This window comes from Ptychodera flava, chromosome 13 (assembly GCF_041260155.1).
Source record: "Ptychodera flava strain L36383 chromosome 13, AS_Pfla_20210202, whole genome shotgun sequence".
NCBI classification, from domain to species: Eukaryota; Metazoa; Hemichordata; class Enteropneusta; family Ptychoderidae; genus Ptychodera; species Ptychodera flava.
Genome location: NC_091940.1, coordinates 12,233,626 through 12,258,185, shown reverse-complemented (window position 1 = coordinate 12,258,185; position 24,560 = coordinate 12,233,626). Strand labels below are relative to the sequence as shown.

Sequence of the window (24,560 nt, the reverse complement as noted above, 5' to 3'; positions counted from 1 at the left end):
TTTCTACAGAATTATTGGTTGAATGATCTACAAATTAAAGGAACAAATAAAAAGGGGAAGCGGACGTTGCTCCATACGTGGTTAAGTTTCGTTTTTTTTTCCTCCATTGTTGTTTTGTAAGTCATTAGAAAGTTCTTGTCTTACTCCCCAAGCATGGTAAACACCCAGTATTTGACTTATCAACACAGCCTATTCATGTAAAACGCACCGTTATTCTTTACATATGAAATTCTCGTCCGGACCAGAATTCACTGAACGATGCAGTTTACTCAAGTACAGGCTGCATTGACAAACTGAATACTGTATATCTCAACATGCCTTGGGGAGTAGATTAAGAAATTATTTTTAACAGTGAAAACGAAAAAAGGAAGTCACATCTACTCGCCCTTCAAGCCAATATGTGAATAGATGTGCGTAGAATATAACATGAATGGTAAAAGTGACTAATTTCATTAAGTGAATAGGTTGCTTTCATGTTCAATGTTTTGATTGGTATTTCACTTCACCTTTAACTTCATTAACTTACGAATATATACATTTTTATGGCGCTGCAGTATCACAAATAAGTTTCATCGAAACCGTGTTGTCACTGGATTGGGGATTATAAATTCCGTGTGTTTGAAATTTGTCGGCCGCAATCTCTCAATCTAAAGAGTTAAATTTCTTAATGAGACCGAGAAACTGATTGTAAAGTACTTTCTTTCGGAAGGTTGATTTTACATTTGACGTGCAGAGTATTTCAATACTTCGTTGAGGTTTAGAAGAAGGTCGCAATATCATAGTCATCTGTCATCTGTCATCAAACAATTACTATAGTATCATGAAATCGACATCACGAGTTGATAGCGCATCCGCGTCCAGTTTGTCCGTAGGATAGACTATGTTAAGTTTTTATGCCGATGGACTAAGTTAACTTTTTATGTCGCGTCCTTTTTATTCGGATTAAAAACATTATGTCTAATCAACTTATCACAGTTGCCCGATTCTTTTTTAGTGGAAAAGTAATAATTTTAACAGCACTTATGCACTAACTCCTTTACATTTTCCTCTATAGTTGCTTCGCGAAGCCTTTGATGATTTCCAGCGAGACATGAGCAAGTATCAGCAGAGAAACAGGACAACATGCAGGCGTTTTTCATGTCACCTCCGTACACAAAGAGAGGAACAGCCAGCTACATGGCCAAGGCAGTGACTTACAAACTATAGCACAGCTGAAAGTCACAGCGGAAAATACCTACGTATCCCCCCCCAAAAAAGCTAAGTCATGACAGGATTCTTTCATAACAAATATTATTTTATATAAATGGTGTCTATATAGAACAACTCAAACAGTATTGTTTTATTTTGTAAATATGGTGTGTACTTTTTAAGTTATTTCTGTGTTTCTTGCCAAGTCAGCTTTTTATGTCACATCATCGTCGTACACCACGCCCTCTTCGGCGAGTCTTATCACCCAATTTTTGCGTAGGTCAGCGGAGCGGAAATTATTGCTCTGGCTCGCGAGAATGTGTCACATTTGTATGCCATTCAAATGGTGGGTAATTAGTCAGTGCATGAAAATCCTTCAACTGTGTTTGTCCGCCTGTATCTACTCTTTAAGTCTGACGCCTCTGATAGAGGTGATGAAGATTTTTTGCAGCTAAATGATATGGGTTAAGCTGATGCATGTGTGTTGTCTGATATGTATGTAACTTGTGTAGTTAGTGGATTTTTCAAATGATAGTATTCTAAAAGATTTACAGTGCTGCAGCCACGATGTAGAGAGAGTCCCTTTGCCAATATATCTGTTCTCACTCCCTTGGACAACTTTGCTATTTCAGGTGCGTACACAGATATATGTTTCATGCACTTTATTTCACAAAAATGACTAGGTTCACACACAGTCTGTTAATTTCATCTTTTATTAGCAATTTATACAAATGTTTGGTAAGATACGGATCAACATTCTGAATAAATAACAGATGTACAATGGACTGAATCAGTGGGGTTGATCATCACACCAATCACTGTGAGCTTTGTGTGTTGAACCGCCGTATACCGCTGCCTTGTGGATAGGCAATATTGATTGAAAAATATCCACTTTACGGTGAGGAACGGTACCTCCATTGAAGTTGTACCATTGATTGAATACGAAACACAATGGCACAAAGATTCAGTTGGTCATTGTTGAAAATCAAATCAGTTGAAGTGGAATTTAACATTGCATATTTGTAGGAATGTGAAAAAAAGCTGAACTTCAAGATAGAATGCGCCTCGGAATCAGACTCGGACTCAAATTTTTACAATATCCTTTTGGCCTACCACTTATGGAAATTCATTTTGAAGCTTATGGTGTATTTTTTATGTCAAATATCGGTTAATATTGGGTGTTTTTTTTCTCTATTACCGAAATTTGCACGGTGATAGCCGATTTTTATTCTTGATTTTGAAAGAGAACGCTTGAAAGGTTGCTTGAGGAAAGTCTGAGCAAAAGTCTTTTATTTTCGTGGCGCATACTACCTTAATAACTGCAATTCAACTCTACAGTTTTGAGTAGATTTCCTTTCTACAAGTTGTGGATAAAATGCTTTTGAAGCTATTCCATTATCTATAACATTGTACAAAATGTTCCCGAGCTTGAATAATTTGTTCATCTGTTCATGCAATTCAAAATTCTGTGTAAATGTGTTACCAGTGAGATGTATTATGTCACAGAGTAACATAGACATCTATCTTTCTCTATGATTATGTACAACATTGGCAATGCTATGTGTCTGGCGTACTAATATGGTATTGTTTGACGTCTCACCAAGAGATCTTCATCCCTTCTGCGTCAATCCAGCCACCCCTGTTTGCTAGAAATTGTCAAGTTGTTTTTATCCCAAAAGTGTTGAAGGGGGGTTGGCCATGTTGCTATCGGTCCTCATCTCAGAGCATACTGCTACACCATACTTGTTTCACCTAACAGCAGAGGTTAGTTTTAAAGGGAGGCTGTCGTTTGAACTGCGCTCTAGGGACTTTCTTGTTTACAAACAATATATTTCATACATTATACATAGCTGCAACATTTAAGTTTTACTATGTAGATTATGACAGACATGTTTTACTTTTCATCAATCGCCAATGTACCTTGTATACTATGTTCACATTGGTCATATGGGTCCCATATGACCTTTGAGCGCATTCCCGACTACCCCCTCCTTTCAAGCTGTATATTTCAGGTCAGTCACACTTTTCATACCAGATACTACATTGCACCACTTCTTGGCCATCATAGCATAGATATCGGACTAGATGACATTGAGTCAAGATGTAGTTGTTGACAACAAAACAACTTCCAGTTACATTTTGCATTTACCCTTCCTCACTTAGCTTATATATATATAATATATATATATATATATATATATATATATATATATATATATATATATATATATATCTTTTTGACGTAGTAATTAATACTCATCAGCCTCTTTCAAAATTGCAGAACATGAAAGCATATACATCATAATTCTAAACCACACAAAAATAACTTTACTCTTTACATCAGTTTGACTGTTAAGAATTGTTCCACTCTGAAATTGTTATTTAAATAATCCCACCATTCAAAATCCCTTCGCCAATTAAGTAGGACAGTCCTTAAAGTATACTAATGCACGAAAGATCCATACAAAACTATGGTATTTCGTTAAAATACATGTATTATTGACAGGGTTCGGCCGTATTATGAACCGCTCGCAGAAATGTTTGCTTTTTCCCAAGATGTCATTTTCTTAAGCATTTGAAATATCATGCGCTATTCTGACTGGATAATGTATTATCATGACAGGTAATGGCTAGCCTATCAGGCTTAAAATTAAGATCACGTGTCTATTTGTCCGACAAGTACACTACATAGTACCGTTGAGAAAGTTCTCGAACATCAGTAGGGACTGACCAGGTTTCCACTGCGGTACCATGTGACCTGCGCCCTTCACGGTCACGTAAGTCAGACGGTCAAATTTGTGATAAAATCCAGCCACTTGGTTGTTATAAATCCACTGCTGTCGTTTTTGTGTCTCCTGAAGACAAAATAGATGAAGAAGATGTCAAAGAAACAATGTATTCACGCTGTAAAGGGCGATACCACATTCCATGATTTGTATCCGATATGTATTATCAAACCAGTACACATACTATTATGCTGCAGGTATATTCGTCTCTCTTGGCTCTGTGCCTAAATATACTTTCTACAGTAAATCTGTGTTTCTTTCAGAAAAGATAGAATCTTTTCAGTTTACTCATGTATATGTAAGGGAGCATTCGTTTTTAACAGGAAGGAGGGTCGGTGGAAATTGTGGGGTTGACTTTTACGAAACCGGTTTTAGGGGAGGGGTCAAATTTTACGATCAATGATTGGAGGGTTCAAATTTTGTGAAGGTTTGTATTGAGTTATGGACAAAAATTTGACTTTGGAATGTCACCGAAATGTTACTTGATACATTGTAGTCTATGAGAAAGTTATCAATAATTTTTTCCAATACAAAACAAGCTAAATCTGTGTATTTATAGACTGTTGATTATTAACGTTCATGTACTTTATCAGACTAGGGTGGTTACAGTTGCATGTTGGGCAAGAAATTTGATTTTGGAATTTCACCGAAACGTTGATCAACTTCACTGTACATTGCAGTCTACTGGGAAACTTTGAATATTTTTTTTACAATACAAAACTAGCTAAATCTGTGCTTTTATAACCGTTTGACAATAATGTACGTGATGAAAAAATTATGTTTAAAAGAGCAGATTTAAAAATACTAATATGATATTGGAATTTCACGCAAGTGATTATTTGTAAAGTTCGAAAGGGATTCTTCGAAAGTTCAAAGGGCAAATGAGAAAAATGATAAGTTAATTAAGATATCATTGATACGGACTGTGACATCTAGGGGTGGGTCACTGTTTTTTAGCATGAAAATTAGGGAGGGTCACTCATTTTTCTTGCAAACGCTTTTGAAGGACCCAATTTTTCACCCCAGGGCCTAAGAGTGCAAAGGGTTAGAGAATCATATCTGATGAAATTTTTTTTCGGGGAGGGGTCACATTTTACAACTAATGAATTTTGAGGCGGGGGTCAAATTTTAGTAATTTAATTTGGAGGGGGGCGCTTTTTACATTTCATTAGTCGCATAAGTTCTACCTTCCCCTCCCCGTAAAAAACGAATGCTCCCTAAGCGCTCCAAAGTTTGACTTCTAAGAGCACATCTACATGATTAGACATTTGGGCTTTGCTAAAGGTAAATATGAAAATATGCATGCGAAAAATCAAATCTTTTATCTTGGTCTTCATCTGTACTGTTTTGCTATTATAATTGTAGCACAATAATAACAGAACCAAAACTTTACACTTACTTTAAATCAGCGATGGTAAACTGAGTACAATGTAATTATTGCAGACTTTGCTTAAGTAAGACAGTGGCACTTTTATATTAATGTATTTATCTTACATTGAGTTGCAACGATTCCACAAACCACTGGCCGCCGAGAAAATTGCACACCATATCGGTGTCTCCGTTGTACACCATGCTTCTGTACCGCGGTAGAAGGGTTTTGAATAGCTCGTACGCAGATTTGTAGATCCTTTGGTAGTTCTTACCGACCTCGTCACTGAGAAGATAAAATGATCAGGTGTTAGTTTGATATTTTGCGTCCGATTTGCATGTTGACGAAAGATGTTTAAAAGTTAGGCCCAAAGATCAACATTAAGGTTGTAGGCGCCTCGAAAGTAAACGGCTTAAAATAATCGCAATCATACCAATCCATACTCCGAAGACAGGTCAGAATTCGTAAGAACAATAGTTGTAAACATAGACACAAAACAGCACAAAACAGACAGTAAATAGACAGTACACAAACAAAGTCATATTCATGGAAGAAAGATATATGGACCTCTGGCCAGAAGACCAAGAAGTGATGTCAGGTGTTTCGAAAATAGTAAGCGCATCCTGCCCCACATGTGGCACCCGCCATATATCAATCTGTAAGTCAGATAGGTAGTGGTCACTAACTAAGGCCCAATGTCACCGATGCCATCAGCAATCATTTGCCGAAGAGAGATATTGTATTTATCTACCAGCTTGCTATACCTGCCAAAAAAGCGTTTGAATGTAGAGACAAGTCTTGCTCTGGTGTAACCGTGATTTAACAGTTTGTAAGAGAGATGGCCATGTCTCTCTACAAAATCACCATATGAACTGCATGCTCTAGCATATCGAATAAGCTGGGAAATGTATACCCCATAAGCAGGTGAGAGTGGAATATTACTGATGAGGTGTGGAAAATTAAACTTTTGCTCAAATTTTCATTAAGGAATCTGTCAACAACTATATTTCAAAATCCAGATTAAAAATCGGAGATCACTTTGCAAATTTTGGTACTAGAGAACTAAAGTACCAAAGATTTACCGATATTTGAAATTCAAAATGGCCGCCGTCCTTGTGTTTACTCTATATAAGAAAATAAAATTTTCGATTTCCAGAAAACTAGGACGATAAAAGTTTTTCTGATACCAAGAGCTTTAAAATGAGCCCCCACAAGTGGTAGATCAGAAAAGAATTTGAAAAAAGTTTGAGAGTCCAAGTATCTGTCCCCGGGGCGCATATTACCTTAAGATAATGAGTCCGGGGAAAGAGATACGACCATTACATGGAATTATGGATCAAGGGACAATATAATCATATTTCCTTTGTTTTTATCAAGAAAACAAGTTCTGCTTAGGACGCGTTGAAATAAAAATCATTTGCCTTGCAAAGCAGTCCCGTGTGCAGTATTCTTATTGTCAAATGGTCAAAATGAAATGTAGCTCATATTGCCATCAAAAAGTTGGATATGTTTAAGCACACATTTAGGATAAGTTGACAGGCTGAAAACCATTTATTTTGGCATGAATCGGGGAGTAAATTAAACATATCTACTTTATGGACAGAACAAAAACGAAAAAAAATCAAAAGTTACCGCTGATGGAACGCCATCATTGTTGTGGACTGACCTGTTGATGCGAAAGGCAAATTAAAAAAGATTAATAACAAAATAATCACTTGGCCTGAGTTTACCATAACGTACCTACATATCTCCCAAGTTTGTACTCTTTCTGGTATATGCAACGCTTTTCTGACATCCGGTATATTCAGGTACGTAGTAGCTGCACTTTTGTTAAGACACGGAGGATCGCTTTGCAGGCCACTCTTGCCAGAGATGAGTGTAGGCAGCCCTGTGACGTTTACCTGGATGATAATTTTAAAGGTATTACAATCGTTGTCAGAGAGTAAACGAAAATTCACTGATTTGAAATAAGTTCCTTTGTCGTGAATCAGAACCCGATGTCATGAGAAAAGTCTCGCGAGAATAATTCTATAAGATCACCAAAACTAACAATGTTTTGATCTCAACGTAAACCCAAAACGTATTCACCGTAACACGGGCTCCTAGTAACACAATTCTCCATCACAGTTTACAATTATATCACTTGTGACATTGATTGGCGGGCAGTTAAGTCCTCCCTCCCCCCCCCCCGGACAATTGATCCCCAATACACTTATACCTTTAAACCATAGACTATCGAGAATACGTCCCTCGCTTTCTCAAGTGCCTATGCACCCTAAGCTAAGCCCCAACATGTATATGTGAACTTTCCGGGCGTTAACCGCCTCGATGTGCATGTGGTAAAGTGTGTCGAGGTTCAAATCTTTTTTTCTCATAATGACAGCTTAACCTTTGTGTCGATATGGAATTCCGATTTGTGACCATATCGTGATATCAATGTCATCAGTCGGACCCTAACGGATGGAGCTCAGACATCACATCTGTTGGTACTGACAAAATAAAATTAGGCGTCTGTGTTGTTGTTGTTGTTGTTGTTGTTGTTTATATTCATTTTTCCCATATTGTTATCATTGTACCTACATGTACAAGAACGTTAATACTGGCCCTCCAGTTCATTGGCATTACCCCTGTGAAAATGTTGTGACCTCCCTACACACACTCCCGTATACTTTCAACCTTGTGTACACACACAAGGTGGTGTATCGGGAAAACAGGGAGACTGTTCAGAGTGTTACTTTAAAAGTGAAAACTCTTGTAAGTAAGGGATGGCTAGACTGGTCCCCGGTCGTCTGGCTTTTCTCGGCAGCAGTTACTGGCTGGCCAAGCCAAGGCGTTCACCCAACGATCTACGCAACAGCCTACCACTTAGGGTGACAGTCTGGTGAAGTTTATTGCTTCAATTTATTCAGTTTTGATATTAAATCCCCAGAGACTTGCAGCAAGTCTAAAAGACAGGCCAGTAAGAATTTTAACGTTATTGTACACCTACTGGCCAAGATAACAACGCAAAATAACATAGATAATAACACCAGATATCTTACATTTACACCAATTTTCTGTGATCAAGCTCAATATATGTTACCTTTTTCGTCGGTCGTAGTTTTGGAGTATCGAATTTGTAGAATCGGAACACATTCTCCATGTCCCGCAAGTATCTCGTTGCATGCGGTGGGATACCGCCTGCGCAGTCCGTGTACAGTCCATACGTATTCAAACCGATATCGTTTGTGAAATGATGTACTTGGTCCATCTGAAAGAGTCAATTAATTAAGTTGCTAAATATGAGGGATCGACCTGACCATGGGGTATCGGAGGGGTGGTCGGAAAATCCTATTGGTGGGTGGAAAATCCTGTTGAGGAAAAAGTTGTATAACAAATCCGATAGCCTTGCTGTACATGACAAAAATGTTCGCATAACTCAAAATTGAAAGAAATCTAGGGAAAAGCATGTCATGTGATGCAAACCCAAAATATTGGAAAAAATCTTCAAAAGGAAAAACATTGCGTGGCCTTACTCTAACCATAGACAGTAGGCATTTCTCTACTGTCTATGCTTAGGGACTGGTCAGTTTCTTCGGCCTGGGGGGGGGCGGTGGATTATTTTTTTGCCGACGTCAAAAAGTGGCTGACCCCCCTATTCCAAATTTTGAAAACAGGTGACCCCCCCCTATTCCAAATTTCAAAAACAGGGTGACCCCCCCCGGCGCGATATATATATATATATATATATATATATATATATATATATATATATATATATATATATATAGTATATATAAATTATATTTTACATTTACATATATTCATATTTTAAATAGTCATTCTATGTTTTAATGAAATTGTTGACATGTCAGTTGTAAGATAGGAATTTCAAAGTGTCAGTCTTAAATTTTGAATATAGTACATTTTGAATGAGCTGTATTTTGAATGAGCTGTGAATGTATTTCACACTTTCTATGCTTAACTAGATGTCCTGAACTGTTGTACAGAAATGGATGACAATATTATATCAAAGAGGAAAAGCAGTGAATCAAAACTTTGATGGGTGTTAAGACTTGCCAACCATCCAATTAAATCTCCTGAGGAGCCATAGAGAGCTTTTTTTATCCAAATCTGATGTGTACAGTGTCTGAGAGGACCTTCTCTTGTAACATTGAAACCATAAAAGCACAGCTAATAATGACAAAAACTGCCTTTTTTCACTGTCATTTTGTTCATAAAAAAGCATCTTTCTACAGAAAACCTGTGTCACAAAGGAAAATAATTGCATCAATGAGAAGGAAAGATATCTTGTCATTTTTCTATCCCTAAAATAAGTCACTGTATCAAATATATATTGTGAAATATTTGTGCATGTTGCTTTCTCATACTGAATTCTCATAGAGAGAACAGAAAAGTATCAGAATTTGTCATCCTTTTCATATGAAATGCAGATTTCATAATGGTACACTTTCACTAAGCAACATCAAGATATCTCTGATTTATTAAAGTATTGCGCCCGAAGGGCGCGCCGAAAATATGAAACATCCTGATATCTCTGATATATATGCCTTGTATATTAAAGTCATGCACCTGAAGGGCATGCTGAAAAATGTCTGATATATTAAAGTAATGAGCTTGAAGAGCATGCCCCACTGTAAATCTATGCGACGTGTGACGCGTTTAGAGATTAAACGCCAGCGTTTAAAAATTAAACACCTGTGTTTATTAAAGTGTCGATGTGTTTAGAAACTAAATGCCTGTGTTTATTAGCATATTCCAACTGTGAGTTCCATGATCACGGGGAACTCTGACATGTTTCCTATTTAAAGTTTACTCGACGAACTTGTGCGTATTATAAAATTTTATCATTTAACATACCTATTGTAACATATAATGTTAAAATATTAAGTTTATTTAATATCGATTCGGTTACATAAAATTCTCATTAATTCATTATTTCACATGGAAAAATACACTATATAATATTTTTGAGCTATATTTTTTATGCTAAACATATTTTTCTTAAACGTAATGTACATGCAGCTAGTGAATATAAACGCCGGTGTTTAATACGTCCTCTGTTGTAAACACAACCGTAAACACCTTATGTGTTACTCTCCCATGTTGCACTGCGGCTTTGCAGGGGGTAGCGCATGCGCGTAAGTCATAAACAGTGGCGCGTCCTACGAAGATGTCTGCTGCGTTCTGACTCGCCGGTTTGACGTCCGTTTTCGACAGGAAGAGCATAATCATTGCAGGTAATTATATTAATGTTTATCTGTAAACACCCAAGCTTATAAAGCGTTTGAATGATTATCGTTTATTTTTGAAGATCTCTTTATTGATCATGTTCACGCGCAGTTCTACAGTACAGTGTCAATACGATAGCAATGCAAATTGCCTATGTATACATCATAATATTGCCGTCACATTGAAGGTGTACGATGTAGATTCCGGACATATTATTTGGGACATATGATGCATCTTCTTGACTGAAAACTATATTGTAATTCTTACCGACAATAAAACAATGGGGTTCTGTCATAATATTGGATAATACTGCGCGTGACAAACTGGTATTTTTATCAGTCTATATGCAAATAAGGTAATCGATATGCAAATTTAATAAACAAGGTCTTTGAGGGGTACTACTTGTAAATATCTCTTCGAGTATAAGACGCTGCAGACCGTTTATATTCATTTTATTCCGACAATTCGGACTGAACTGATTGCTGTTTTCAACATTTGCCGATTCTAATGTTGGGTACTATTTTTAACCCAATTAAAAACCACATTTCGCTGCAGTTTGTTTTAAATTTACCTATGGTATTTAACAACTTATTTTCTTGTGCAATAACAGTCCTATAAGTGATAATATGCAAACTCTCATGAATGTGTAGTCGACCTCATTTAGATTTTTTTCAAATGGTGATGAAATATGTATATTTGTATTTTAAGGTGATGTTTGTTGTTTTTTGGTTAAAAATATCTTAATATCATCTTAAAATCTACTTGCCAGATAGCTTTGATATTTGAGATTAAGGTGTATTGGGTTTACCTATTTCAGATTTATCAAATTGTGCAGAAATATGCAATTTTGTACTTTTATGCCTAAGGCAAATTTTGTAATTTTTGGTCAATGTTTTTTTTTATAAAACCGCTTGTTTGATAGCTTTGATATTTTGTTAACAGGTTCAGAGTGATGATCAAAATACATATATTAAAATTATGATGAAATCTACTACTTTGTATTTTGGGGCAATTTTTCCCATTTTTGGACAAATAAATTTGTTTCTCAAAATGTAATCATCTGATAGCTTTGATAATTTGGTATGCAGGTCTTAGGGATTAACTTAATGTGATATATTAGAATTACAATGAAATTTGCAATTTTGTATTTTCGGAGGAAATTTTGCCAGATTTTTGTAAAACACATCTTTCGCAAAACTACTCATCTGATAGCTTTGGTATTTGGTATGCAGGTTCCAAGGGATTAACTATATGTGATGTATTGATACTGTAATGAAATTTGCAAATTACTTTTTATTGGAGAAATTTTGCCATTTTTGGTCAAAATTTTTTTTTCTAAAAAACTACTTGTCTGACAGCTTGGATATTTGGTATGTAGGTTTCTAGGGATAAACTATGTCTGATATATTGGAATTACGATGAAATCTGTGATTTTGTATTATGGGGAGCTTTTTTGCCATTTTTTGTAAAAAAAAATTCTTTCTCTGAAAGTGCACATCTGATAACTTGGACATTTGCTATGCAGGTTCCTCTAGGGATTATTTCAATGTGATATATTGACATTACAATGAAATCTGGAGTTTTGTATTTTTGGGGCAATTTTTGCCTTTTTTCTTTAAAAGCGTTTCTCAAAAACAACTTGTCTGATTGCTTTAATATTGGGATGTCGGTTGCTCATGTGATAGTTTAATATTCAGTTTACAGGTTCCTAATGATTAACTAAATGTGATCTATTGAAACTATGATAAAATCTGCAAATTTTTTAGTTGGTGCAATTTTTGCCATTTTTGGTCAAAAAAGTACTTGTCTGATAGCTTTCAAATTTGGTATGCAGGTTCATAGGGATTATCTTAATGTGATAAATTTAAATTACAATGAAATCTTCATTGCGTATTTTGCAGATATTTTTGCTACTTTTCGTCATCCCACCCTGAAATGAGCTATCAAACATTGCCACCTTCATCAACACATGTGTCACAAATAGTTATTCTCTATGTAACACAACAGAGATCTTACGACCGTTAGGTCGCTTGTTTCACTAAATTCAAAAGGATGAATCAAACTGCCTAACACTTTTAGTGTTGAGGTATGGACTTGGAGACTATTTTTAAAGACGTAAAATCTATTGCGGTAATCTGATGTAACCATTGCGGAAGAATGTATGAAAGCCCATCATGTCTTCAAATTCAATCTTATGAGATACTGACTTTTTAGCTCTGCTATAAGTGACAAATCATTTAGAAATGTGTGTATTGTATTTGGGGCAATATTTTGTGTTTATGATAAAAAAATCATCATCACTAAAACCGTTTGTCCAAAATTTGTTATACAGTTTGCTCGAGGTGATCTTAGTCAGTTTTGGTTCAAATTGTAGTAAAATTTGAAAATTTACATTATTGGGCAATTTTTACTGATTTTGGTCAAAAAAATCTTCTCTAACATCACTTGTTTGATTGCTTTGATACTTAGTGTTAAGGTTCCTTAGATTGTCCTCAGTAAATTTTGTTCAAATCATGCTGCAATTTGCCTATTCTTATTTTTTGACATTTTTTTTCCGTTTTTCTGTGAAAAATCTTAAGGTTCCAAGACAAGAAATTTACTTTTTTAATCTAACAATTCTCTGGTGGTTAATAAGCTCAGAACCCCCATAAATTATAATTTCCTAACGGCCTTGATATAGGAAAGGTTTTGGTAACCACTGTATCACCATTGTTACATAAATGTCACATGACAGGTAATTAGGATAACCTTAAAAAATTGGTTTTCCCAATGTTTTGTCCCGATAGCCTACTTCAAAATATCTGACTCAAACTTTCTGGAATGCAAGCTGTCACAATGCTCTTCTATCGTCCTTAGTTTTTTTGGAGTACAATTTTAAAGAAATCAACTTGGGTTAAACTCACCACTCTAGAAGTATTTCTGGCATAAAAATTGTTTTAAGAGGTTTAAAAATTCTGAGACACACTTTGGAAGATCCTTAAGACAGCTTGAGATCACACATATTTCAGCCACATATCTCAAAGCATTGAAACAAAACACTGGGGAAACCGATTTTTTAAAGCTTATGCAATTACCTGTCACGTGATAGTTATGTAAACAATGGTAACTATGGTAACCAAAATGTTCTCATATATCTAGGCTTTCTGAAAATATAATTTACAGGGGTGTGAGCTTATTAAGTACTAGAGAATTGTTATCTTAAAAAGGTAAATTTCTTGTTTTGGAATCTTAAATCGCTCATCAGACTAGTCTTTGAAATTTGATGTGAAGGTTGGTGTGGATGATCATTATAAGTTTTATACAAATTGTGAAAAAATCTGCAAAACTGTATTTATCAAGTAATTTTTGCTGTTTTTGTTTTCAAAAAAATCCAAAAATCATCTAAGTTCTTAGAATCCCATTGTCCGATTGCTTTTGTGTACAGGTTTGTAGGGATGACCTGATTCAGATTTGTTGAAATTATTTCAAATCTTGACACATATTTTTGAGTATTTTTGCTGGTTTTGGTCATTCAAATGATATGTTTGTCTGGGCAGTTGGCTATACATGCTACATTATTCTTGCACAGATTAATGATCAATAGTACCACTATGCAATATTACATCCCATAATGTACAGGATAAACTGAATGCAACACATATCACAAGATGTATAAATTATGGCTCAATATCTGGTTTCATAAAGTTTATCAGATTTCTTACATGTTTTGTCTATCACAGCAGACAATGTATCCTGTACATTATGGGATGTAATAATGTAGCATGTAACAATAGCTTGCTTTAGTCATACTTCTAATCACAAGTATATTAATCAATGCATTACACATTCTCTATTTCCAATAGGAGGTTCCAGATGCTGACATTGAAGTTTATTTCAAGAGCAGGAACTTGAATCGCCGAATCTTGTCGTCTTTCTTGAAGATATGAAACTCAAACGCATTTTGTAAAGGCTGACAGTAAGGTTATTGACTGTTAATGTGAGAGTGTTGAATATGGCAGTTCACAGTGCCAGGTTTATGAACAATGGGACCTTTGATTATGTTTGCTTCTATACAACATGTTTCCTGTGCATTCCATTAGCACTGTAAGCACACTGTATCCAGTCTCTTATTTTGGAAACAAAATGTTATGATCAATGACATGATTTTGAAGGTAATTGTCAGTGTGATAAACATTTTTGATAAACATGTTTATATATTTTTTGAATAAACATGTTTAGGTCATAAACACTTATATGTGTTTAAAAAGTGTAACAACCCAATAAACATGTAAGTCTGTTTAGTTGTTAAACGCGTTGACACGTTTATTATAAAAACACCAATGTTTAAATCCTTAATATGTGTGTTTATTAATTAAACATTTCAAGTGTTTACTATATCTTAAACACCTTAACGCCTTTCAAAAAGTGTAACAGATAAGTGTTTATTTATGTGTTTAGAAGTTAACACTTGGATTTACAGTGCACGCTGAAAATATTGAACATACATATATCTCTGATGTATGTATGCTTGATATGTTAAAGTTTGGCGTGCTGAAAAATATGACTGATTATTAAAGTTACGCGCCCGAGGGCGCGCCGAAAAATACAACTCAATGATGAAATTTGTGGCTGACACTAGCATTTTATAGGCAATGATGAGCCTGTTTCAAAATTCAAAAACACACTGACCCCCCCTATTGGGCATTTCAAAAACATGGTGACCCCCCCTATCACCAAAGTCAAAAACAGGGTGACCCCCCCCCCCCATGAATCCACCGCCCCCCCCCAGGCTGAAGAAACTGACCAGTCCCTTAAGTTCGGTTGTGTATCTTTCTGCAGTAGAGCTACATTATTTCATGACATTTTATCCTTTGTTATGCTATTATTATCAGGGGAATATTTGCATTTATTGACCTGATATACTCACCGCAATGCGACAATTTGGATCCGTGTTGTTATGGAAATTACATACTCCCTTGCTGCAACAGTAGTTGTTCAATTCCGCCCACAGACTTATTAAAAAATATACAGTGACAATTATCAAAATACCGCCATCGCTTCTGTGTCGATATTACGAAAAAGCGTAAAGCGCAAAAGAGGAACTTAGGCCCATACTTTCACCATGAACGCATCGCTCGTACGTCCATTTTGTCACCTATGCACCGGTTTATATAGATAACATAATCCTTTTTAATTTGATCTTGTTGAAAGCAAATTCTACGGAAGAGCTTTAAAACAACATTGTTGATATATAAATTTGGAACGAAAACCTAATGACGTCATCATGCCATGACCACTTGAAAGGTAACCCCTTGTCACATTGATATTTGTTTATAGATTTTTACATAAAGTCATGCCACATCCATCGTCAATGCAAACCCATTTTCAACAAGACAAATCATAACATATGGCGGATAATGTTTATCCTATTTACCCATTTCAACCAAGCGCATCGTAACAAACCCGAGTTCCCAAAGGTTTTACTATATATTTATGTGGAAAGGTTTCTGCATCAAATGTCATTGTGTTAATTTCACTAATTAAAGATAGTGTCCGAGTAAAACTTCTAAAAAGATCATAACAATAAGATGGTCGCACTAATAAAATCACGAGTAGAGAACATGATATGCAAAAGTTACGTTTTCAAACATCAAAGAGAGATCACCATTCGCATCCATGTCTCACAAATACCGATGCAATATGTCCAATGAAAAAAAAGTGCCAACTTGAATTTGCGACTGATTTTGTCTTTGTTGAAATTGATCAAGCACAGTATCGAACGAGTGAGTGAACATTCTCACAGGAAGGGACTGAAGTCTAAAGCGTGTACTCACTCGTCCCCGAAAATGCCGTGATAGTAGCTGAAGTAGACCAGTGAATTGTCGTTGAGTTCATAACTGATGAGACCATTGCCGATAGCAAAACCCTGTAAAGGCAAAGAATGCGGCTTATGATACTTACGTACAGTGTGTAATTTTGCCGACATAAAGTTCTTGCAGAATCATGCAATGGAATGCCATACAGAAAGTGTGACGGGTGTCTTCTTTAAGACTATTCCATCTGTGACCTTAACTTCAAATTTAACTCATAGGCCTACCTAAATTTTACTGTCACCGTTTCCACTTAATCCTATACCTGACAGTGACTGACCCCTCCATGAAACACCTGTCATGAAATTTGACAGCTACTTCTGCTCGAGTCAGGTAATGTTCACAAGAACATATGTTTTGAGCTCGTTTGTTTGTTTTTTTATGGTCATTCCCTTTTCACATTGTTTTCAAATCAATACCTATATATAAGGTTTACGTCTGGTGCATCTCAAAAGCATCCTGATTGCAACCTTCACACCCATTCACGTAAATTATCACGTGATAGCTTTGCGAGGGCCAGTAACTTTACTTGGCAAAATGCTTGAAATGCGACAATATACATACAATACTGATTCTGTACATTTGTCAAATATTTTAAGTATAAGTTTGCACGTAAGCATACAAATAAAATGCACAACTGCCCTTGGTCAATCAGCTAAGATCTGCATTACACATGCTGTTGTTCTGCATAGATACCTTTCAAACGTTTTGCCTAGTTTTAGAATGACTTCAATTCGAGGTCCTTTACTTTGTTTTCCGTGACATCATCAAGAATTGCAAGTAGTATTAAAATTGCCCATGTCAGTCCCTGTCAACGCACAAATATAAATCATAAAAAACACACCTTAAAGTTGATCGTTGCATTTCCCTCCATGACCCAGACAGACAACGTTGGTACGTAAACCCCTCCATAGCTTTCGCCAGTGATGTAAAACGAGTTGTTGGCAAACTCCGGAAATTTCTTAAAGAACGACTGCAGGGCTGCATAATTGTTCAGCGATGTCTATAGAGATATAGAAATAATGATAATGTCATACCCTAGTGTGCGATATTATTAGCCCGCCGACATTGTTTTTCCTGTATGTGATGTATGCAAAGAAGAACAGTTCGAAGTTAAAGGGAGAAGGTCGTCGGAACTCTGCTCAAAGGCTCCCAGTGACCCCTACGACCGATGTAAATACCGTATCTATAGGGTACGTTGGCGAATGGTGAAAGTTAAAACATGTTTGTTAACCATTGAAAAATTTAAATGTTGCAGCTACGTTGACGTGATACATCTAATTATAATGCATGACATACATTGTTTGTAAACAAGAAAGTCGACCCCACTGTGCTAGACCTAGCCAACTACAAAGCAGTTGATTTGATATAAGACTTTTGCATTTTAAGGTAATATGCACCTCGAAAGTGAAAGACTTAAACTTTTGCTCTGACTTTTCTCAAGGAATCTTTCAGTCATTCTCTTTCAAAATCAAGAATAAAAATAGGGGGTCACCGTGCAAATTTTTGTACTAGAGAAACAAATTACCCAAGATTTACCGATATTAGAAATCAAAATGGCCGCCATCCCTGTGTTAACTCTATGGCGAAAATAAAAATTTTTGAATTTCGAAAAACTAAGCCGGTGAAAAGTTTTCTTTCACCAAGAGCTTAAAATGAACCCCCACATGTGGTATATCAGAAGAGAATTGTAAAGTTTGAGAGTCCCAATGTCTGTCCCCGAGGTGCGTTCTACCTAATAGAGCAAATATAGACCAAGGTCCAATCAGATGCGAAAAGAGAAGTACACAATCATGAACCAGCCAGCCAAGTCCATAAAATATCGAAAAATGAGCAATTATTGCACAGTCTCTGTGGTAAAAATATACAACCAGAGAAGCTATAAGGGCGATAGAGACAAGCGTTATACATTTAATAACACCAAGTTTATTTTCAGTTTATTGGAGGTGCTCTGTCATTTGTGGCATTAACGGTTCGATCTAGGTTACCTCATCATCCGATGTAGTATAATTTTTATCATCGGAATAAGAGAATCCAACACCAGCTGGAGCTTCTAGAAAGATCACGTTGGCAACTTTGTTCCAGCTGTATTCGTTGACGTAAAGAGTTTTGCCATCATCGTTGACCTGAAAAACAGGACACGTAGATGAAACAAGCATCATTGCCACGTCATACGCTATAGGTTCTATGTTTCGGGTTCTCCATAAAAGATGGATTTCCTCGTTGCAATACCGTTGACCATCGTCTGCGGGGCCAGGTTAGTTCCTTAACTTTGGGGACAGGTAGTCGGACTCACAAATTCTTCTGTGATCTACGACTTGTGGGGGTTCATTTTAAAGCGTTTGGAGAAAGAAAAACTCACCGTCTCAGTTAATTTTTCCCCCATAGAGTTAACACAGAAGTGGAAACCATTTTGAATGTCATGATGTCGCAAAATGTTGGGTTATTTGTTTTGCTAGTTCTAAACTTTGCACGGCGACCCCTGATTTTTATTGTTGATTTGGTAAGAGAATGGTTGAAAGTTCCATTACAGACAAGCGACCTAGCGGCCGATATAGCTCCGCTGTGTTTATGTAGAGAGTAACTATTTTTGACATATGTTGATGAAGAAGGTGGAAATCTTTGATAGGTCAATGCAATGGCCAGAAAAAATGGCTAAATAAGCTGCAAAAATACACAATTTCATCATACTTTGAATATATTACATCGGATCATCCCTAAGAACATGTCAACAAAGCTATCCGATGAGTAGTTTTTTGAGAATGAAATTTTTGACCAAAAATGGCAACATTGCCCAAAAATACAAAATTACAGATTTCATCAGAAATTCAATATATATTACTTAGCTCATCTGTAGAAACCTGTATACCAAATTTCAAAGCTATCAGAACAGTACTTTTTGAGAAACACACTTTTTGACCAAAAATGGCAAAATTGCCCCAAAATTACAAAATTACAGATTTCATCATAATTTCAATAATATCATTAAGGTGATCTGTAGGAACCTGTATACCAAATTGCAAAGCTATCAGATGAGTAGTTTTGGAAATACACATTTTTTTGACCAAAAACGGAAAAAATAACCCAAAATTACAAAATTGCAGATTTCATCATAATTTCAATAAATATCATTAAGTTTATCTGTAGGAACCTGTATACCAAATTTCAAAGCTATCAGATGAGCGGTTTGGAAATACACATTTTTTGACCAAAATGGCAAAAATTGCCCAAAAATACAAATTACAGATTTCATCAGAAATTCAATATATATTACTAAGTTCATCTGTAGGAACCTGTATACCAAATTTCAAAACTATCAGACCAGTACTTTTTAAAAAAAAAACTTTTTTGACCAAAAATGGCAAAAATTGTCTTAAAAATGCAAATTTGCATATTTCTGCACAATTTGAACAAATCTGAAATAGATCATCCCTAGGGACATATGTACCAAATATCAAAGCTATCTGACTTGCAGTTTTGAAGAAGAAGATTTTTAAAGATTTTTTTACCAAAAATGACAAAAATTGCCTTAAAAATACAAATATGCAAATTTCACCACGATTTGAACAAATCTGACTGTAGTCACCCTAAGTAAACTGCATATTAAATTTAAAAGCAATCGGACAAGCGGTTTCAGAGAAGTAGATTTTTTTACCAAAAACAGCAGAAAATGCCCCAAAAATACAAATATGCAAATATCACCACAATTTGAACAAACTTAAGTGAGGTCACCCCAAGTGAACTGCATATAAAATTTCAAAGCAATTGGACTTGCGGTTTCAGAGGAGAAGGCAATTGTTGACGGACGACGGACGACGACGGACGACGACGGACAACAACGGACGACGACGGACGACGACGACGACGGACGACGACGGAAAATCAACCTCTTTGATAAGCTCCGCGTCCGCTGACAGCGGAGCTAAAAAATTTAGCAAAAGTCTAAGTCTTTCACTTTCGAGGCGCAAACCACCTTAACGACACATTGTTAATGATGTCACTTGTTTTAACACTGTAATTCCCTTTCATGTTTTGACAATGTCTCGATGCTGTTGTGAGCAGAAATAAGACGTAATATTGGACTCCTTTTTGTCATAAAAACTAGAGTATGGTGCGACACAGCTGTATTTCAAGAATATTTAACACGATGTCTATATATTAAATTCTATGCCTTGGCTACTATTTCTACGCACAGATTTGGACACTGAAGTTTTGTTCAGTGTAGTTAAAATTAATACTGCTTAAGTCTATCGTCAAATTAAATATGTAGTTATCTTAATATATTTATATGTTTTCGCGAGTCCTAGTGTTGTGTGTGTTGTGTGTAAAAGTGAGTATCAACGTTTGTTGTCATCTTAATTGACTTTCAATTTAGTTCAACATTTCCTTCCTCAAGGTCAGGGTCAAACAAATGAAGTACTCTTATCATGCGATGGCTTTGCCAATGAAACTGAAGTCACGTTACAAATTCTCCGAGTCAAACAAAAGCTATCTTCAATCTGTACATATTGTAGTCAACCGAAAGTTTTGCTATTGAAATTTGAAGACATCAGGGAAACAAATCAGACAACAGAAAGATATACAGTTTTTGAGGAACTTGCTTATCCCCTTACATGAAAAGGTCCTAACTCAGAGAGGAACCCATCCAATGAGCTGCAGCCTGGCCCGCCATTTAACCATAACACTACGGGGTCGTCTTTAGGGCTGTTCTGTGATTCAACGAACCTGCAGACGAAACGAAAGCGAAATTAGATTTTCATTGCCACATTTACTGAATTCACAACATAAGCTTACGTCTTAATTTTGGAAATTTTTACGCGTAGTAAGCAGTGATCAGACCTTATAGCGGGGCTAGTCTCCCCCGAATATAGGCAAACGATTGTATGTTGATGAAATATTAGAAAAAAATTGATACTTATTCGCGTAATCGTCATGGTTCTATATATCTTATGACACTATATACTCCCCAGTTCTTTTATCATTAAAGCGTCCTCACGTGATACCACAATGACTAACGTTTGACCTTAAATGACCTCAAAATAAACGCCGAAGGAATGAATAAAAAATGCAAGACAGAAGTTCAAATCTTTCATTGCATATTTGTTCAGTTCAATCGACTTCAACAAATTCAGTAAAGTCCTTGCGGTCTTTCAAACATTATTTTCTGATTTTGATGAGATAATGCTGCGGTGCGTTTGCAACCACAGTCACTTGTGATCGGTCTATTCCACTCGTCGTCTATGCCCCATAGACGTATGTACATTTGCCTGAGAAAAACCAAGTCAGGAAATCAAATGAAATGGCTATTTTCTATAGGGATTATGCCACCATGTCATCTTCGACGTTCGATTTTACTGTGAAAAGTAGCAAGTTTGTCTATTATGTAACTGTCGATCGTTCTCTATCATTCTCAAAATTCATACCTGGTACTTAATTGCTTCAAAAACGCTCGTTTCGTGTGATTTTCGGCCGAATTCGACGGAACATCGCTAAAACATAAGCGTGAGCGACATTCCGGTCACCTCTTGGGTACCTCCCTTGCCATAGTGGATTTTTCGAAAGCCTTCGACACTGTCCCTAATCGTAAATTGTTGCATAAATTAAATCACTATGGTATCCGTGGTCCACTGCATAGATGGCAGTCATTTTTTCTGTGCAAACGTCAGATGCGGGTTGTCGTTGGCGGAGAATATTCAAGATGTGTTTACTGTGGATTCAGGTGTTCCTCAGGGCACGGTTTAAGGGATTTTATTGTTTTTGTGTCATATAAACGATCTCCCAGACTGTGTAAAATCCTAAGTCAGATTATTTGCCGATGATTGCCTGTTATATAGAACCAAAAAAACTCAGAAAGACCGTTTAATCTTGCAGAATGATTTAAATGAGCTGGACAAATGGGCTAAATCTTGGGGGATGCGCTTTAATGCAAAGAAATGTTATATCTTAAGTGTACGAAACAAAGCTTAGCCTACTTCTACAACCTAAATGGTCATATATTGAAATATGTACAAAACAATCTATACCTCGGCCTGATTGTATCAGACGACCTAAAGTGGAATACTCACATCACAAGTATATCAAAAAAAGCCGTTCAATGCTTGGTTTCCTCAGGAGGAACCTGAAACACTGCAATTTATCCTGTCGTAAAAATGCATATATATCGCTAGTTCGATCTACATTGGAGTATGGAGCAATTATACGGGATCCATTTCAGCAGATGAACGTTGACAAACTTGAACGTATACAAAATATAGCAGTCCGATTTATATCCAATAATTACAAAGATAGAGAACCCGGAACAATCACAAACTTGCTTAGGGACATCCCTCTGCTTAAAGATAGAAGGAAAAATCTCCGCCTTTGTTCTTGTTCAAAATTGCAGAGGGTTTAACACCAGCTATACGTTCTGACACTTACCTTGTTCCTGAAAGACCAAAGAGATCAATCAAACCAAAACAATTCAAGGACTTTACTTGTCATAACAAAGTTGAAAGATATGCGTCAATGAATACTCGTTGTTTCAAGTTACCTCACAGTAGTACAGATCTTTATAAATATTCTTTATTCCCGAGAACTATTGTTGATTGGAACAATCTAGATGAAGATATTGTAAATGCTAGTACGGTGGATGCATTTAAGGCAGCCCTCCAGTGTTACTAGCTGACCTCTTTGTGCCCTCTTCTTCCAGTTGATGATATACCAGAATTCTGGTCCTTCAACGTATTTATTCAGATTCAGATTCAGACTCCACTTTACTGACGTTGGCGCCGCCTACCTATGAGGGGTGACTGAAATGTTGCTCACCTTTATGTTTTGGCGAGGTGTCTCTCGAATTCGGCCCAAAATCACACGAAACGAGCATTTTGTTAGCAGATAAAGTATCAGGTATGAATTTTCGTGTGATTTTCGGCCGAGTTCAGAAGACACCTCGCCAAAACATAAAGCGTGAACAACCTTCCAGTCACCCCTCATGGGTACGCGGCGCTAAAGGTCAGCAAAGTGGAGGTGCCCAACGTTCACTGTGAGGTGACCGGAATGTTGCTCACGCTTATGTTTTAGCGATGTGTCCGTCCAATTCGGCCGAAAATCACACGACGCGAGCATTTTTAAAGCAAATTAAGTACCAGGTATGAATTTTGAAAATGATAGGGAACGATCGACGGTTACATGGTTTTACTCAGGCATATGTACACACGTCTACGGGGCATAGACGCCGAGCGGAATAGACCGATCACAAGTGACTGTGTTTGCAACCATAGCACGGAATCAAAAGGTTATTCGCAAAACTTGAATTTAAAATTATGTTAGGACTTCTTAATATTGGTTTAAAATGCACATCTGACCATGGTCTTGACTTCAGGTGTATAATGCATTCATATTTTAGCCATTTTAACGCGACTATTAATTACTGGCAAAAATATTGTCAGCTATCGCCATTGTAGCAAAGCAGTCCATACAAAGAATACTTTCATCGAATACAATAGGGGATATAATACACCGGCCTCACGTACCAGTAATGCAGTCGTTTAGACCCGGTGGCGTTGAGATAGCCAGAATACTGTTTGAACGTGGGCTGCTTGCTCAAACCAGGAAGTGACTTGATCTCGTCTGGGTTGTCGGCCTCCACAAAAATCATAAAAAATACAAAAAGAACAACAAAGCTCAGAAATCCTGGCGACAATTTGTTCGTTACCATGTTGATTAAGGTAATCGTCCTTCCAGGTAGAGCCAAATAGGGAAGGTGACACACATACACCTCTCATGCGCCTGTCATGTGACTTTTGCAACTGGGGTGATAACCTTTATCCCGTGGCCCCGGAAAAAACTCGACAAAGGGGGATTCTATTTTTTCGGTTGTTTGTTCGTCTCTAGAGTTGTTTCATATTTTCAAGTCCGGCGAAAGTTTTGCGAATGATGATGGCAGCTGCTATGTGCATAACTCTCAATAATCCAAGCACCAAAATTGTATTGGTGATGTTTTCAACAGAATTATTGGTTGAATGATCTTCAAAAAGGAACAAATAAAAGGGGAAGCGGACGTTGCTCCATCCGTGGTTACGTTTCGGTAAAAGTGTACTGTACTGTACTGTCAATACTCAAATCCAGCTACACTTTTAAATGGCAAGTGGCTGTAAA

General features: G+C 36.6%; 1 protein-coding gene across 1 annotated transcript; it reads right to left on the bottom strand.

Moving 5' to 3' along the window:
* Nucleotides 1-1,887: 1,887 nt before the first annotated feature.
* Nucleotides 1,888-24,207, bottom strand: LOC139147441 (lysosomal protective protein-like). Its single transcript, XM_070718548.1, has 11 exons — nt 23,936-24,207; nt 21,038-21,149; nt 18,413-18,550; nt 17,269-17,427; nt 16,389-16,480; nt 15,482-15,566; nt 8,426-8,593; nt 7,084-7,244; nt 5,469-5,628; nt 3,059-4,043; nt 1,888-2,989 (listed from the first exon to the last, which is right to left on the bottom strand). Exons 1-10 carry the CDS (start codon nt 24,118-24,120, stop codon nt 3,873-3,875), a joined length of 1,431 nt encoding a protein of 476 aa, XP_070574649.1. The 5' UTR covers nt 24,121-24,207; the 3' UTR covers nt 1,888-2,989; nt 3,059-3,872.
* Between the last annotated feature and the right edge of the window lie 353 nt (nt 24,208-24,560).